This window comes from Dendrobates tinctorius, unplaced genomic scaffold (genome assembly GCF_039654945.1).
Source record: "Dendrobates tinctorius isolate UK_male_01 unplaced genomic scaffold, ASM3965494v1 ptg000020l, whole genome shotgun sequence".
NCBI lineage: Eukaryota > Metazoa > Chordata > Amphibia > Anura > Dendrobatidae > Dendrobates > Dendrobates tinctorius.
In genome coordinates, this window is record NW_027361688.1 from 4,024,922 (window position 1) to 4,044,059 (window position 19,138).

The following is a 19,138-nucleotide window of genomic DNA, read 5'->3' on the forward strand; positions in this document are numbered from 1 at the left end:
CTTACTAGATATTCGGTTAATTCCTTGGCTTTGGTGGCTTTCCTCTCCTTGGCTATCTGTCAATAGCAGGGTGATTCCTTACTAGATATTCTGTTAATTCCTTGGCTTTGGTGGCTTTCCTTCCTTGGCTCTCTGTCAATTGTGAGGTGGTTCCTTACTAGATATTCAGCTAATTCCTTGGCTTTGGTGGCTTTCCTTCCTTGGCTTTCTGTCAATAGCGGGGTATTCAGTTAATTCCTTGGCTGTGGTGGTTTTCCTCTCCTTGGCTATCTGTCAATAGCAGCGTGGTTCCTTACTAGATATTCAGTTAATTCCTTGGCTTTGATGGCTTTCTTTCCTTGGCTTTCTGTCAATAGCAGGGTGGTTCCTTACTAGATATTCGGTTAATTTCTTGGCTTTGGTGGCTTTCCTCTCCTTGGCTGTCAATAGCAGGGTGATTCCTTACTAGATATTCAGTTAATTCCTTGGCTTTGGTGGCTTTCCTTCCTTGGCTCTCTGTCAATAGCGGGGTGGTTCCTTACTAGATATTCGGTTAATTCCTTGGCTTTGGTGGCTTTCCTCTCCTTGGCTGTCAATAGCAGGGTGATTTGTCATGAACTCATTTTCTGCTCCACCAGTTGAGAGTTCCCCTTCCATTCTCCCTCTGGTGGTGACAGCAAGTAGTGCGGTTGGTTTAAGTGGTAGTGATCTGCCACCTGATGAGGAAGATAACGATTGGATCTCTGGAGTATCAGACTGGATATAAGACAGCCGACGCCCTATCCGGGTGCTGGTGATTCAGTCTGCTTCTCAGGTCCTGGACTTCAGCTCTCTTCCAGTCTTCTCAAGTTAAGTTTGTTTTTATGCTAATGTTCACACTTGCGCTTGTTGGTCAATTCAGTTTGTTGTGTAATCAGCCTGCCCCTGCTGGGGCTATGCTGAAATTCCACTCCTATTAATCAGTATTTGCCAATCTGCTTTTTGTCCCTTATTAGATTGGCCTCTTTTTTGCTCTGTCTCAGAATATTTCAGAGTGCTGATATAGGTATAGAAGTCTAGTGACTTCAGGGTTAATTTTGCTATCAGAAGTGTTGGACAATATTTTTGTAGTTGTTTTTGGCAGATTGCAGACAGTGTCTTTCCTTTTCTGTCCTTTTTAGTTAGCCGGGCCCCATCGTTTGCTCAGCCTATTTTCCTGCCTTTGTTTGTATTTTCATCTTTTCACCGTCAATACATGTGGGGGGCTGTCTTTCCTTTGGGGTCTGCTCTGGGGCAGTTAGTTTTCCTCTTTTCCTGCTTTAGGCTTAAGTAGTTCTCCAGTTGTGACGAGGCATCTAGTACCAACGTAGGAACGCTCCACAACTGCTGCTAGTTGTGCGGTTAAGATCAGGGATCTGCAATCTGCATAGTTACCAACTTCTCTGGTTTTCTGAGACTTAGCTTGTTGTCTTGTTTTTCCTCCTCGGTTTCCCATTCATAACAGAATCACCAGCCATACTGCAGATTCTAGGGTACTCAAAAGCAGGAAAGAATTGTTAGAGAAAAAAAAAAGTGTCAGAATTTTTTTTTTTATGTATTTTTTCCTTTTTTTTCTGGGGCCGTAGGAGGATTTTTTTTTTCCTAATGGAGATTAAGCAACTGTCTGATCGTGTGGAGCAGCTTGCTTCTGAAGTACAGGGAATTTCCACCTACCTTATTCAGTCACATGCTGCTGAACCCAAGATTCCTACTCCTGATGTGTTTTCTGGGGATCGGTCTAAATTTCTGAATTTTAAGAATAATTGTAAATTATTTCTTGCCTTGAAGTCTAACTCATCGGGGAGCTCTGTGCAGCAGGTTAAAATTGTCATCTCCTTGCTGCGCGGCAATCCCCAAGATTGGGCTTTTTCTCTGACACCTGAAAATCCTATTCTGACTAATGTGGATGCATTTTTTAAGGCCTTGGGGTTGTTGTATGATGAACCTAATGCCACTGATCAAGCTGAGAGAACCCTGTTGGCATTAAACCAGGGTCAGGATCCAGCAGAGTTGTACTGTCAAAAATTCTGAAAGTGGGCGGTCCTTACTACATGGAATGATAGTGCATTGGCAGCTCTCTTTCGGAAAGGTTTGTCAGAGACCGTAAAAGATGTTATGGTGAGATTTCCTGTTCCCTCTGGTCTGGATGGCTCTATGTCATTAGCCATTCAAGTTGATCGGCGTTTACGTGAACGTAAAACTACACGGGAGGCGCTGCCACCTTTTGAACAAATGTGTGAACCTATGCAATGTGATAGAGTTTTGTCTAGGGCGCAACGTTGGGAGTTTAGAAGGCGTAATAAGCTGTGTTTTTTCTGTGGAGACGCCTCTCATACTATTTCTGTCTGCTCTAAACGAGAGAAACGGTTTGTACATACATTTGCTGTAGGCAGTATACAACCTAAGTTCCTTTTGGCAATTACTCTGATCTGCTCCTTGTCCACATTTTCCACTAAGGCTTTTGTGGATTCAGTAGCAGCTCTGAATCTGATGGATTTGGACTTTGCTAAACGTTGTGGTTTGTCCATGACGCCTCTGCAGATGCTCCATTCCTTTGAGGGGTATTGATGCCACTCCTTTGGCGGAGAATAAACCTCAGTTTTGGACCCAGGTGATAATGCGAGTTGCCCCAGACCACCAAGAAAATTGTAAATTTTTGGTGCTGCATAATTTGCATGATACTATTGTTCTGGGGTTCCCCTGGTTGCAAACTCATAACCCAGTTTTGGATTGGAAATCTGTCTCTGTGGTGAGTTGGGGTTGTCAGTGTGTTCTTAGGGACGCTCCTGTTTTCTCCACCTCTCCTCAGTCTCATGATATTCCTGATTTCTCTGATGTTTTTAGTGAGAGTAAGTCTGCGTCTTTGCCTCCTCATAGGAGTTATGACTGTGCAATTGAGTTGATGCCTGGGTGTAAATTTCCCAAGGGTCGGCTTTTCAACTTATCTGTACCCGAACATGATGCTATGCGATCCTATATTCAGGAATCGATGGAGAAGGGTCATATTAGACCATCCTCGTCACAGTTAGGCACTGTTTTTTTTTTTGTGGCCAAGAAAGATGGTTCATTAAGACCGTGTATTGATTATCGTTCCCTTAACAAGATGACGGTTAAATATCAGTACCCGTTACCTCTGATGTCTGATTTATTCTCCAGAGTTAAGAGTGCCTGCTGGTTTACTAAGCTTGACCTCAGGGGGGCATATAATCTTATTCGCATCAAGCACGGGGATGAATGGAAGACGGCGTTTAATACTCCGGAGGGACATTTTGAGTACCTGGTGATGCCTTTTGGGCTCTCTAATGCCCCTTCTGTCTTCCAATCCTTTATGAATGATATTTTCCGAGACTTTGTGGATAAGTTTTTGATCATCTATCTGGATGATATTTTGATCTTTTCTAGTGACTGGGATTCCCATGTGGAACATGTCCGGACTGTATTCCGGATTTTGAGAGAGAATACCCTGTTTGTTAAGGGATCGAAGTGCCTCTTTGGTGTACAGAGGATTTCATTTTTGGGATTTATCTTGTCTCCATCGGCTATTGAAATGGACCCGGCCAAGGTACAGGCCATTTATGATTGGGTTCAGCCTACTTCTTTGAAGGCTCTCCAGAAGTTTTTGGGTTATTCTAATTTCTATCGTAAATTTATAGGTAATTTTTCTAGTATTGTCAAACCACTGACTGATCTGACCAAGAAGGGAGCTGATGTGCTAAATTGGTCTCCTGAGGCTGTCTCAGCATTTCAGGAGCTTAAGCGTAGATTTACTTTAGCTCCAGTTTTACGGCAACCTGATGTCTCACTTCCATTTCAAGTGGAGGTGGATGCTTCTGAGATTGGTGCAGGAGCGGTGTTGTCCCAAAAAGACCTTGTGACTTCTAAGATGAATCCCTGTGCCTTCTTTTCTCGAAAGTTTTCCCCATCTGAACGCAACTATGACGTGGGGAATCGGGAATTGTTGGCCATGAAATGGGCATTTGAGGAGTGGAGACATTGGTTGGAGGGAGCTAGACATCAAGTTGTGGTCCTCACCGATCACAAGAATCTGATTTATCTGGAGTCGGCCAAACGCTTGAATCCTAGAGAGGCTAGATGGGCCTTGTTTTTCACGCGTTTTAATTTTGTGGTCTCTTTTCTTCCAGGCACTAAGAATGTTAAGGCAGACGCCCTTTCTAGGAGTTTCTTTGCTGAGTCTCTTAATGTGACCGAGCCTACTACTATCCTAGGTGAGGAGGTAGTTCTCTCTGCCATTTCGCCCGATTTGAGACGCGCCCTGGAGGAATTTCAGGAGGATAAACCTGAGCGTTGCCCTATGGGAAGATTGTATGTTCCTGACCAGTGGAGAAAGAGAGTGATGTCTGAAGTCCATTGCTCCGCATTGGCTGGTCATCAGGGTATTTTTGGTACCAGAGATTTGGTCAGTCGGTCGTTTTGGTGGCCTGCCTTATCTCGTGATGTCAGGAATTTTGTACAGTCCTGTGGGACTTGTTCTCGGTCTAAACCCTGTTCTCATTCTAGTGGGTTGCTGATGCCCCTGCCGGTGCCCAAGAGGCCATGGACCCATATCTCAATGGATTTTATTTCTTATCTTCCTGTCTCTCAGAGAATGACTGTTATCTGGGTGATTTGTGATAGATTTTCGAAGATGGTCCATCTTGTACAACTCCCAAAGTTGCCATCTTCCGCTGAGTTGGTGCCCTTGTTTTTACAACAGATGGTTCGGTTACACTGGATTCCTGAGAACATTGTGTCCGATAGAGGGGTCCAGTTTGTTTCCAGATTCTGGAAAGCCTTTTGTTCCAATCTGGGAATTCAGTAATCCTTCTCCTCCGCGTTTCATCCCCAGACCAATGGGCAGACTGAGAGAACAAACCAGACCCTGGAGTCTTATTTAAGATGTTTTATATCTGCTGATCAAGATGATTGGGTCTCATTTTTGCCCTTGGCTGAATTTGCGCTGAACAATAGAGCTAGTTCTGCCACTCTGATGTCACCCTTTTTCTGTAATTTTGGGTTTCATCCTCGATTCTCTTCAGGGCAAGTGGAATCTTCGTCCTGTCCAGGTGTGGACACTGTGGTTGTAAGAATGCAGCAGAAATGGGACCAAGTGGTGGATAAGTTGTCACTCTCTCAGGAAAAGGCCCAGCGTTTTTCCAACCGGCATGGGACCATTGGTCCCCGGTTTAAAGTGGGTGATATGGTTTGGCTGTCGTCTAAGAATATTCCTATGAAGGTTGCATCTCCAAAATTTAAGCCAAGATTTATTGGACCTTATAAGATTTTGGAGATTCTTAATCCTGTTTCTTTTCAATTGGCTCTCCCAGTTACGTTCAAAATCCATAACGTATTTCACAAGTCACTGTTGAAGAGGTTTGTTGAGCCAGTATTTCCTGTGGCGGCACCTCCTGATCCTGTATTGGTTAAAGGCAATGTGGAATATGAGGTAGAGAAAATATTGGATTCTCGTTTGGTTAGACGGAGACTCCAGTATTTGGTCAAATGGAAGGGTTATGGCCAGGAGGAGAATTCTTGGGTCTCTGCCTCTGATATTCATGCCAATAAATTGGTTCGTGCTTTTCACCGGGCCCATCCTGATCGGCCTGGTGGCATGGATGAGGGTTCGGTGACCCCTCCTCAAGGGTGGGGTACTGTCATGAACTCATTTTCTGCTCACCAGTTGAGCGTTCCCCTTCTGTTCTCCCTCTGGTTGTGACAGGAGGTAGTGCGGTTGGTTTAAGTTGTAGTGATCTGCCACCTGATGAGGAAGATAACGATTGGATCTCTGGAGTATCAGACTGGATATAAGACAGCCGACGCCCTATCCGGGTGCTGGTGATTCAGTCTGCTTCTCAGGTCCTGGACTTCAGCTCTCTTCCAGTCTTCTCAAGTTAAGTTTGTTTTTTTGCTAATGTTCAAACTTGCGCTTGTTGGTCAATTCAGTTTGTTGTGTAATCATCCTGCCCCTGCTGGGGCTATGCTGAAATTCCACTCCTATTAATCAGTATTTGCCAATCTGCTTTTTGTCCCTTATTAGATTGGCCTCTTTTTTGCTCTGTCTCAGAATATTTCAGAGTGCTGATATAGGTTTAGAAGTCTAGTGACTATAGGGTTAATTTTGCTTTTCGAAGTGTTGAACAATATTTTTGTAGGTTGTTTTTGGCAGATTGCAGACAGTGTCTTTCCTTTTCTGTCCTTTTTAGTTAGCCGGGCCCCATCGTTTGCTCAGCCTATTTTCCTGCCTTTGTTTGTATTTTCATCTTTTCACCGTCAATACTTGTGGAGGGCTGTCTTTCCTTTGGGGTCTGCTCTGGGGCAGTTGGTTTTCCTCTTTTCCTGCTTTAGGCTTATGTAGTTCTCCAGGTGTGACGAGGCGTCTAGTACCAACGTAGGAACGCTCCACGACTGTGCGCTTAAGATCAGGGATCTGCAATCTGCATAGTTACCAACTTCTCTGGTTTTCTGAGTCTTAGCTTGTTGTCTTGTTTTTCCTCCTCGGTTTCCCATTCATAACATTGATTCCTTACTAGATATTCAGTTAATTCCTTGGCTTTGGTGGCTTTCTTCTCCCTGGCCCTCCGTCAATAGCATGGTGGTCCCTTACTACATATTCGGTTAATTCCTTGGCTTTGGTGCTTTCCTCTCCCTGGCCCTCCGTCAATAGCATGGTGGTCCCTTACTAAATATTCAGTTAATTCCTTGACTTTGGCGGCTTTCCTTCCTTGGCTCTCTGTCAATAGTGGGGCGGTTCCATACTAGATATTCGGTTAATTCCTTGGCTTTGGTGCTTTCGTCTCCTTGGCTCTCTGTCAACAGCAGGGTGACTCCTAACTAGATATTTGGTTAATTCCTTGGCTTTGGTGGCTTTCCTCTCCTTGGCCTACAGTTAATAGCAGGGTGGTTCCTTAATAGGTGCTCAGTTTATTCCTTATCTCCATATCCCTCCAGTGCTCACACACCGGATCACTCCAGTCCTCCCATTTCATATGGGCAACTGGGCACAAACCTTTTTTCCTCTACAGCCAATGGCTTAAGACTGTAGAGAAACTTGTCATTTAGAAAACGCTCCTAGCCCTCTCTGGTAGGAGATGCCATTGGCTCTTCTTCTGATGGCTCCAACAGTCGTTCTTTTTACCTGTGTTACGCTCTCTGGTAGACCCTATCACCATGAGACTTATTTGGACCACAAGTCTCTTTCTGCTCAAGTAGTCCAACAGATCTCCCTTACGAAGAGAAACCAAAACTACTAGATCTTGCCTCAAAAAAGACGTGACAACCGAGTCTAAATTTTTCCACAGCACAATTTCAGACCAGAACAGCTTCATTCAGTACCTGGAGGAGAATTTCACTTAGTTCTCAGCTTTGGGGATGCACGATGTCAAAAGGGGGTCAACTAGAAAATATATACAAAACATGTACTGTACTCATGAGGAAATTGTCATTTAAAAAACTATACAAAAAATGGCTGCCTTGATGGGCAATGGACATGTATTCTTCAGGTAAAAACCTAACTATGGATTTGGCAAAATTGTGATTACTACTTTTGCTTTGATAGGTGATCATACTTTGGGTTCCAGTTCATAGATTACAATCAACAGTTTTTCCATCTCCTTGATTCTGTTGCTAAATCCTTACAATGCACCGCTGGAGGCATCTGAGAAGATGGAGAGTAGCCACAAAGGACATTAAATCGTGATCTTCTTGAAAGTTTTGGGGTTGCTCACTTGAGTTTCACACATTGTCCTCTTGGAAAGGCATTTGGTGAAACACATTGAGTTAATCTTTGACAGGAAATCTAGATCCCATTTTGGAATAGTCACCCTTTATTTACCTGAATACATAAAACGGAGACTGAACGAAATGAAGTAGAGATCGGAATTTGCATGTAAAGTCGACTTTAGAACATCGGAGAGAGAAGGTCTGATGTTTGTAGGATGGATAATTCATCTTGCGGAGACATACACACGTGGATTGACAGAAAGTCTGATTTAGAATTAATTACAAGAATTAATTGGAAGTTAATCTCTGCCCACAGATCCGTGCACTAACCTATCATCGAGCAGCCAAGAAGAATTAAAGGTTTGCTGTGAGACTCAAAAAGTAGAATCAAATAGAGGAATAGTGCTAAGCTGTGCCAGGGAGAGCGGTAATCCGCGTGCGTTCCTATGGTGGAGTTACTGATGGGCGATATCACTAAACCCATAAACGTAACACTTACACGCCGAGCAGATGCAAAATCTGTAATAACTCCAATGTTAATGAACTCATTTTAGGAAAACTCTTCTCTATTATACTCGGCAGAGGCATAATACTGGAGATTGCAGAGTAATAATCATTGAATTAGCTTCACTGCAAACTACATGTTGTCTACATCTGCTTGTATCAATGCTAAAAGTTATACCTACTGTAATATTGTTCCCTGTGCACAAGAATATAACTAATACTGCCCCCTATGTACAAATATATAACTGCTATAATACTGCTCCTATGTACAAGAATAGAACTACTATAATACTGCCCCCTATGTACAAGAATATAACTACTATAATACTGCCCCCTATGTACAAGAATATAACTACTATAATACTGCCCCCAATGTACAAATATATAACTGCTATAATACTGCCCCTATGTACAAGAATATAACTACTATAATACTGCCCCTATGTACAGGAATATAACTACGATAATACTGCCCCTATGTATAAGAATATAACTACTATAATACTGCCCTATGTAGAAGAATAAAACTACTATAATACAGCCCCTATGTACAAGAATATATCTACTATAATACTGCTCTTATGTACAAGAATATAAGTACTATAATACTGCTCCTATGTACAAGAATATAACTACTATAATACTGCCCCTATGTACAAGAATATAACTACTATAATACTTCCCCTATGTACAAGAATATAACTACTATAATACTGCCCCTATGTACAAGAATATAACTACTATAATACTGCCCCTTATGTACAAGAATATAACTACTATAATACTACCACTATGTACAAGAATATAACTACTATAATACTGCCCCTTATGTACAAGAATATAACTACTATAATACTGCCCCTTATGTACAAGAATATAACTACTATAATACTGCCCCTATGTACAAGAATATAACTACTATAATACTGCCCCTTATGTACAAGAATATAACTACTATAATACTGCCCCTTATGTACAAGAATATAACTACTATAATACTACCACTATGTACAAGAATATAACTACTATAATACTGCCCCTTATGTACAAGAATATAACTACTATAATACTACCACTATGTACAAGAATATAACTACTATAATACTGCCCCTTATGTACAAGAATATAACTACTATAATACTACCACTATGTACAAGAATATAACTACTATAATACTGCCCCTTATGTACAAGAATATAACTACTATAATACTGCCCCTATGTACAAGAATATAACTACTATAATACTGGCCCTATGTACAAGAATATAACTACTATAATACTGCCCCTATGTACAAGAATATAACTACTATAATACTGCCCCTTATGTACAAGAATATAACTACTATAATACTGCCCCTTATGTACACGAATATAACTACTATAATACTGGCCCTATGTACAAGAATATAACTACTATAATACTGCCCCTATGTACAAGAATATAACTACTATAATACTGCTCCCTATGTACTAGAATATAACTACTATAATACTGCCCCTATGTACAAGAATATAACTACTATAATACTGCCCCTTATGTACAAGAATATAACTACTATAATACTGCCCCTATGTACAAGAATATAACTACTATAATACTGCCCCTTATGTACAAGAATATAACTACTATAATACTGGCCCTATGTACAAGAATATAACTACTATAATACTGCCCCTATGTACAAGAATATAACTACTATAATACTGCTCCCTATGTACAAGAATATAACTACTATAATACTACCACTATGTACAAGAATATAACTACTATAATACTGCCCCTTATGTACAAGAATATAACTACTATAATACTGCCCCTATGTACAAGAATATAACTACTATAATACTGCCCCTATGTACAAGAATATAACTACTATAATACTGCCCCTTATGTACAAGAATATAACTACTATAATACTGCCCCTTATGTACACGAATATAACTACTATAATACTGGCCCTATGTACAAGAATATAACTACTATAATACTACCACTATGTACAAGAATATAACTACTATAATACTGCCCCTATGTACAAGAATATAACTACTATAATACTGCCCCTATGTACAAGAATATAACTACTATAATACTGCCCCTATGTACAAGAATATAACTACTATAATACTGCCCCTTATGTACAAGAATATAACTACTATAATACTGCCCCTTATGTACACGAATATAACTACTATAATACTGGCCCTATGTACAAGAATATAACTACTATAATACTGCTCCTATGTACAAGAATATAACTACTATAATACTGCTCCTATGTACAAGAATATAACTACTATAATACTGCCCTCTATGTACAAGAATATAACTACTATAATACTGCCCTCTATGTACAAGAATATAACTACTATAATACTGCCCCTATGTACAAGAATATAACTACTATAATACTGCTCCTATGTACAAGAATATAACTACTATAATACTGCTCCTATGTACAAGAATATAACTACTATAATACTGCCCTCTATGTACAAGAATATAACTACTATAATACTGCCCTCTATGTACAAGAATATAACTACTATAATACTGCCCCTATGTACAAGAATAAAACTACTATAATACTGCTCCTATGTACAAGAATATAACTACTATAATACTGCCCCTATGTACAAGAATATAACTACTATAATACTGCCCCTTATGTACAAGAATATAACTACTATAATACTACCACTATGTACAAGTGGATAGAAAGCTTTCCGGCTTCATTAGTCCAACTCACTAAAATGTAATACAAATTGGATATAAAAGCAACCTAACCCTGCTGACATGTTACTAAGAGTTCAGCTGTTCTTAGTCATAGCAGACAATACCTCTAGGTGAAACCTATCGGGTTTACACTCTTTCCCTATGAGGGTGATCCCTACGGCAAGTATCTCTGACTCGGAATTTTCGAGTTCCACGCCCGGACAGGCTTTTACCCTGGGAGGGTTAATTTTGCTCTCTCACAGAGACCAGAGCAGGGGCAAGTTTCTTCCCAAAACAGTCCCGTAAGAAAGGGTCTTCTGTACTTTAACCGCCAATGTCAGATTCTAGCCGCGATCGCCGTGAATACAAATAACCCCAACTTTTCTCCCAGTGGGTTCTAACCCGGAGTTCAATGACCCATGAATGAGCGTCACTAGGCTCCATGAATCCATGAGAGCCTCTGTCCGGGGTCCGCTGACGCGCACCTGGCACAGATGGAATTTACCCGCTGGGGCAACAGCGTTCACAGTGTAGACGTCCTGGGTATACATTGATACTCAGCAAGTAAAGCCGCAGTCCATGGGTTCAGCAGTCAGGGGGCAGTTGGCAGCCACATGTCCCGGCCCTTGGCATCGCAAACACCTGATAGCAGCAGCAACGCTAGTCCATGAGACTTGTTTAAGGGAAACTGGTCTTCTGCCATCCTTACTCCAGGGTACCCCCTCAGTATGGGCTCGGTTCTGACTGACTCCATGTAAGGGTAGTGTCCCTTTTCCTGGCTTTTGGGCTTGCAGGGGTTGGCGTGATAGCCGCAGTGGTGCAGAGTTCCACATGAAGTCCTGGGTGGTCATATACAGCTCGATCAGGCTAGCTAACTGGTCTAAGTTGCCCAGGTCCCCTTTCCCCAACCAACGCTTTATGGCTGCTGGCAGAGCTCTTACAAGCCGGTCGAGCCACTTTTTTTTACCAGGTGCAATAAGTAAAATGCCTCAGAGCTAGCGGGTCAGGCCTCCACAAATATCCACTGATATACCAGCTGTGCCAGTACATGGGTGTTGATCCATATCCGAGCAAGTATCCATAGTCTCGAGCGTCCTCACAGCTGAGGTCAAAGTATGCCTTCTAGGCATCTCCCATCAGGTAAGGGGCCAGCACTTCAGGACACTGGTAGGCTGGCAAGTTCTCCCGTCCCACGGTTCTTTCAAAGGAAGGCTTTCAGGTTGTCCACTGGACTCATTTACCTTCAGCTCCACACTGACTTAGTCCTGGACCTCGGGAGGACAGGGGTTGGTGGTGGGGGCGCCTCTCGCAGGGCCGTAATCTGCTGCAGAGTCAGGCTGTTAATCTGCTGCTGTTGTGCACTGAATAGGACCAACTGTTTTAGTAGTTCCTCCATCTTGTTGGCAGATCTGGGCTGTAGCGTTGCAGACTTACGATAATTACAAACATGCAGCTTGCTTTAGGGTATGCCTTAGTTCACACTGCCCGCATTCTCCACCACATGTAAGGCAGCGGCTTTCTCATCCGTGCGGTATTTAGGCAGTGACTCAGGAAAGTTCAACATAAATGTCTTTATTTTCAAAACTCACAAAATAAATCCAGAACTTTTATCCTCAGTAGCCGGAACGTCCGTATCAGTCCACTGCCGTGGGCAAAGACACCGCCGTAACACAAGTGTGTGTTCAGACTCACACTGACCAGTCCTGCACAGAGCCTCCTTCTCTGATGCTTGCAAACAAAACACTGACACACCCAAACCTGAATTGAAAGTTTAAATGTGAATCGTGTCCATGGGTCACTCCCAGGACCCGAAGTAGAGGGAGAGATCCATCCCACTACCATCCTGCGCATCTCTCCATCTCTCCAAAAATTAATACCCATGTCAGGTTTTCCTAAATCTGACTTGGTGAAATAGTTTGACCAAGTCCACACTCTCTTTTATTTTTCTCTATGACCTGCACATTATGCCGGGTCCCTGAGCAGCTTCTACACTTGAAACCCACAAATTGCAAACAGTTCCTTTATTTTGGACCTTATATTCAAGTACTAAGAAGTTATCCGAGAAAAGCCTTGTCCAGGGAAGTGATGGAGGCAATAATGGAAGCGTGGTGACTGGGGACCTCGTCCTCGCAGAACGCTGTGCTCTCCTATAGCGGGTGTCACTTTGTGACTTGTATGAAGGGCACTGAGGCTTGAGCGAAAAGCGCAGAGCAGCATAAGTAACTCGCACAGCTCGCTCCATTCACACAGCTGTCTGAGATGCGGACGGCGACAGGGGACTAGCGGGATTAGGATTCATACACACTTCATATATTGAGGGGGTGGATGGCTCCCGATCCTCTATCCGACCACTTTACCTGCCAAAGGCCATAATACTGTGAATTACCCTATTATACCATAAAAAGAACGATAAGTTGCATAAAACATCACGACGGGAGAAATATGAATATTCCTGAGCGGAATTAGCTCTCCCCCCCCCTCCCCAATCCTAGCGAGAGATCTGCCTGACTCGCACTGTCAATCTTAGTTTTATGCCCCATTTGAACCTCGTTCTCCTGGGAGATTCTTATGTTCAAGCAAAAGTCAGCAAAGGCGGAAACAAACCGCTAACCCCTTATATGCTAGAGGCTGCAATAGGAGAGAGGCTGCAGTACCATTCACAGCCACTATACAAAGCACTGAGCTCTGCCCGCAGCTCCACAACTCCTTCAGTCATATGATCGGCAGGGTTTAAGATTACCAGAAAACTGAATGCCAGATGAGTAAATTGTACTGTAATTATGTGAATTTCTTAAGAATTTCCCCCAAGGTTGGGATTTACTGGAATATAGGTTTTTGGGGATTTCATTCTGAGGTACAGTAATGGGAGGGTGAGGGGATATTCATAAATCTACAGCTGCCACTGGTCACCCTATCATCTCCTTTGTTTTCTAACTTCTTCTATATCTGGGCCCCTGGCACTACTGTTCTTTTCTAGGCCTCATGCCTTGATGTGCCTAGTGCCACACGCGGTCAAGTGAGGTATGACGCACATGTCATTAATGAGCTAATGAGCGTCAAGCCCCAAATGACTATGTGGGGCTTAGAAAAGAATGAAAAAAAGAAGACAGAAGAGAGCGGACCTGAGAAGAGCAGATCGGAGGACCTGAGAGGAGCAGATCAGAGGACCAGAGAGGCGCAGATTGGAAGGCCTGAGAAGAATAGATTGGAGAACCAGAGAGGAGCAGATCAGAGGACCAAGGAAGAGCAGATTGGAGGAGCATATCAGAAGCTCAGAGAAAATCAGACTGAAGGACCTAAGTGGAGCAGATTGGAAGACCAAAAAAGAGCCTTTAGAAGACCTGAGCGGAGCAGATCGGAGGACCAGAGAAGAGCAGATCACAGTACAAGAGAGGAGCAGATCAGAGAACCACAGTGTAAGACTGAGGGGAGCAGATCAAAGGACCAGAGAAGAGCAGATTGGAAGACCTGAGAGGAACAGATCAGAGGACCAGAGAAAAGCATATTGGAGGAGCAGATCAGAGGCTCAGAGAAAAGCAGACTGAAAGACCTGAGTGGAGCAGATTAAAAGACCAAAGAAGAGCGATTAGAAGACCTAAGCGGAGCAGATAGGAGGACCACAGAAGAGCAGATCGGAAGACCTGAGTTGAGGAGATCAAATGACTAGTGAGGAGAAGGGTGGAGAACCTGAGAGAAGAATATCAGTGGACCTGAGAGGAGCAGATCAGAGGACTGAAGACGAACAGATCATAGAGCTGGAGAGGAGCAGATCAGAGGACCAAAGAACAGCAGATCGGAGGTCCAGAGAAGAGCAAATTGGAGGACAGAGAGGAGCAGATCAGAGGACCAGAGAAAAGCAGATCGGAGGAGATCAGGGAACAGGAGAGGAGCAGATCGGAGGACCAGAAAAGAGCAGATCGGAGGACCAGAGAAGAACAGATCAGAGGACAGAGATGAGCAGATCAAAGGATCAGAAAAAAGCAGATCGGAGGACCTGAGAGGAGTAGATCAAAGAATTGGGGAGGAGCAGATCAGAGGACCAGAAAAGAGCATATCAGAGGACCAAAGAAAAACAGATTGGAAGACCAGAGAGGAGCTGATTTGAAGATCGGAGGGGAGCAGATTGGAGGACTTGAGGGAAACAGATCAGAGGAACAGAGACCAGCAGGTTGTCAACAGCAGGAAATGTATGGAGAGGGCTGAGGAGAGGTGAGTCTAACATGTTTTTTTCACCCCTTACCAGCAGATTTGATTCAATCTCCATTTTTTTTAATGCAAATTGTATTTCCTGGACAGACAAGAGCTAATCTACCGAATCTGAATCTCAAAAGATTTGCTCATCTCTACTGGAAATTCTCAGTCCAACTAGAATCAAACCTTGAATGAAAAATGGATTATTTCCAGGACAAAACACTGATGACCAATGAAGGTAAAGAAGCTGTCCAATAAAATTTTTTGACAAAGAGCTTAAACTAGTTTAATTAAAAAAAATCCTTAGTCATCCCCCATCACATTGTGGTCCATGCTCGATCTCTACGTCCTGGTCCAGTCTCCACGCACAAGAAGTGCCTATGTTGCCAATCCCTGGGCCCGGAGTGTCACTGCTGCAGTCAATGATTGGCTGAGTGAACATTTCCTGTCTCGAGTTAGAACCAGGAAGCAAAAACTACTGAGAAACAGGTAATGGTCAGAACAGAAGGGTCGTAATAGCAGTTAGAATTGGCCAACCTCTTTAATGGATCCAAGATGAAGTATTATGCCACCAGTGTTCACGCCACTTTGTTGGTTCTTCAGGAGAACCTCAACGATAGGCCTGGGGTGGACGCCTCACTGTTAGCTTACGTCTTCAATTGAATGGCCACACATGGGGTTTAGAACATGAGGACCTCCACTGTCTCCTCAGGTTGACAGGTGTAAAACTAAGCCTTTTCGATATGTCTCACTTATTTTGATGTCAGGTGGCCAAAGCTGCAAATGGAAATCAATTTTACTCTTTACTAAGCCCATCAAACTAAGATGGGCTTAGTAAAGACCAAGAGGTATTTATAGATCCACTGCAAGGTGCCCATCATGGAGGACCTTCTTCAAGACTTCCTCACCAATGTGTTAATTTATCTGGTGGTTTGAGAGCTCCATTTGTCAGGAGTGCACTTATAAAAGAGCCAGCTGTAGAAGCCAACCTAAGGAAGACATTTTAATAGGTTGGGGAGCCTGCATTGGGGTTCAGGAGACTGCATAGGAAACCCTGTTTTCTTTGCGGTCTTGGCCACAGAGTTACAGTGCATTGGAATGAGCTGCCGGAGTCATCCCCGATGGTGGAGGAAATCTTTGCCGTCACCGCAGCACAACATGAGCTACATCTGATAATGAGAAAAGCACAGCTTTTTATTCAGTATTCATGTCCTTTGTAGGAAAATAATTGCATAATAATAAGCTTCAAGGAGGAAGAAAACATCTTTTGCTCGTTAATGCGCTCTAAAATACCTTTAATGGAAGGCTTTAGTGCTGCACACTGGCTCGGCTCGAGTGCTCTAGGTAAAGTGCTATTAATGGGCACCCATGTATTTACGACTGCCCATCTCGCCTCACCTGGTGATTGTCTTTACTCACTGAAGACCACAAAGTAGACCACCGCCGTTTCACAATAAGCCAGACAGGAACTAAGCACATTATTAACCCTTTAGGGACAAAGCTTTTTTATATCTTGAGATTTTTTTTTTCTTTTTGTTTTTTTTACAGAATTTATGTTTTCTATTTATGAACACTTATTCTGAGACGGAAATCTTTTTTTTGTAGTTTCCGTTTTATTATACTATTTTATGGACATTTTTAATTTTTTATCACTTTTTACACTGTGATAGTAATAAAATTCAATTTTAAATTTGGTACAGTTTGATTTTTTTTATATATATAAATTATATTTCAGTGATTTTTATTCTTTTTTTTAAAATTCAAAACATTGTTTTATTATGTATATGCCCTGGGAAAGTTTTCTATATCTTGCCTTTAGTTTAGTTTTATCCTTTGCCTGCTCTGCATGTTGCTTAATGCTTGTATTGGCACTGCTCACCTCTCTATGCAAAAGTGAGCGATATTGGGTAACCCCTTCAATGGTACCCCATCATTATACATAAACATTCAACTTTTCATACCTCGCACTTTTCGACCACCGGCTGCTGGCCACACTCAGAACTGTTACCAGCCACAATGCCAGCCCGCAAACTCTCACTGTCTCCTGTTCCCTCTTCCATAGAGTAAGTTTTCGACCTATTTCCGTGCCGATGTAATGAACTCCGACCCTGGACCAGGCTGAGTTGCTTTCTGAGAACCCGGTTCTCTTCCTCCACTTCTCGCACACGCACTTCCAGGCTCTCCCGCTGGCTGAAAGCTGCATAACGCGGACTGTGAGGTTGGGTATCCAACGGGGACAGGGAGACAGACTTCCCATCTGTAAAAAAAATAAAAATAAAATGAATAAGAGAAAGTTTTTAAAAAAATATACATCAACCGGCTCTTTGTACAAGGAAAGAGACTGATTTTTTAGGTGTTGCAGACTGTTGCGTATAATAATGGCAATATATGATCTAATTTAGCAAGAGCTGGAGCTAAGAGAGTTTTCCCATCTATTTTAATAATGAAATAACACTGCATGTTGAAAAGGACATGAAAAAAACACAACCAGAAATTTTGCATTGGGGTTTGCATAAATGCAACTGTATTGTAAACCCCATTGCGGTACCCCATACAGAAATGATGAATCTAGTTTCTTCACCTAATACTGAACTGCCAGCATATAGTAAGTGGTTTTCTGTTTTTTTATCCATTGTGACCTCCATAGATGACATACAATAAATAAGGTTCTCCGTGTTCTTCTCAAGTACATAGTGTAATAATGGCTAGAAACACTGCCTTTATTGGTATTGGTAACAATGGATATCAGGTACTGAAGCCAATGTTATTTGTCCTAAACTATGACAGCACTCAGAGGATGCATAGCTTTTCTGTCTTCATTAGGAAAGTATTATTCTGGCTACTAGTGAAGGAGTAAATGTATACCATTACCGTGATTAAAAAAAATATTAAAATCACTTCCAAGTAGTGATGAGCTAACAAGCTTGGATAACGTGTGATCAGAGCATGCTTGGGTGTTATCCGAGTATTTTTGACGTGCTCGACTAATATGTTTGAGTCCCTGTGGCTGTATGCTTTGCGGCTGTTAGACAGCCACAACACATGCAGGGATTGACTAACAAACAGGCAATTCCCGAATGTGTTGTGGCTGTCACAAAACATGCAACTGCAGAGACTCGATTATATTATTTGAGCATAACCAAGATATTCGTATAACACCCAAGCATGCTCGGATAACACGTTATCCGAGCACGTTAGTTCATACTTACTTCCAAGATATATGCAGTCCACCCTCTATTAGGTGGAAAAACCTCATTCAGAATTTTTATATGTGGTACCACAGCAGGGTTTCCAATATAGTTGCATTTATGTTAACCCCATTGCGGTACCATAGGTAAAATCTGTGGATGTGTTTCTTATGTGCATTTTCTGCATGCTGAGTTATTTCATTAGTAAAATAGATTAAGAAAAACACACAAAAAACTTTCATTTTTAAACATTATCAGAAATCTCTCTTTTGTTGTGAACCTATACTGATACATTATAACAAATACTATGCTCATTTGTTGAATAGTACAGGAGTTGATGACCCTGGACAATCCTTTTACAAAAAAAAAAAAAGTGACAGTGTTGTAGTCCTCAACAATCATTTGCAGTGGAATCTATAGGAGGAACCAGGCAACTATTCAGTTTCATTAGAGCACCTCCCCAGGCCCAAAAAAGCATTACACATATCCTATTTAAATCAGTAGATAGGCTAAAAAAATCCATGCAAGTGTTAGATCCTACAGGCTGAAAAATTATGAATAAGTTCCTGTGTTAGGGTATCCACCATGGTGTTGATAAATATGCGTGCCATAACCGTATATACAACTTTCACTACAATATATGCAGACACAACTTCAATGTCGAACATTACTTCCATGTTTTATGGCTGCATTTTCTCATTTTTTGATATACATTAGATTAAGGCCATAAAAACTCACTATCTACATCCCTATAGTGGCACTTAGCTTTTTAAGGATGATTCATGCTTCACGATATGTATATAACACTGTGATCGCCAGCGAAC

At 42.0% G+C, this 19,138-nt stretch overlaps 1 protein-coding gene across 1 annotated transcript in view; it reads right to left on the minus strand.

The window, feature by feature from the left end:
- Positions 1-19,138, minus strand: part of LARGE1 (LARGE xylosyl- and glucuronyltransferase 1) — a 437,502-nt gene that overhangs the window by 199,817 nt on the left and 218,547 nt on the right. Inside the window, exon 3 of the mRNA XM_073567486.1 lies at positions 17,088-17,383. Within this exon, the coding sequence (XP_073423587.1) occupies positions 17,088-17,383 (296 nt within the window). The remainder of the gene's footprint in view (positions 1-17,087; positions 17,384-19,138) is intronic.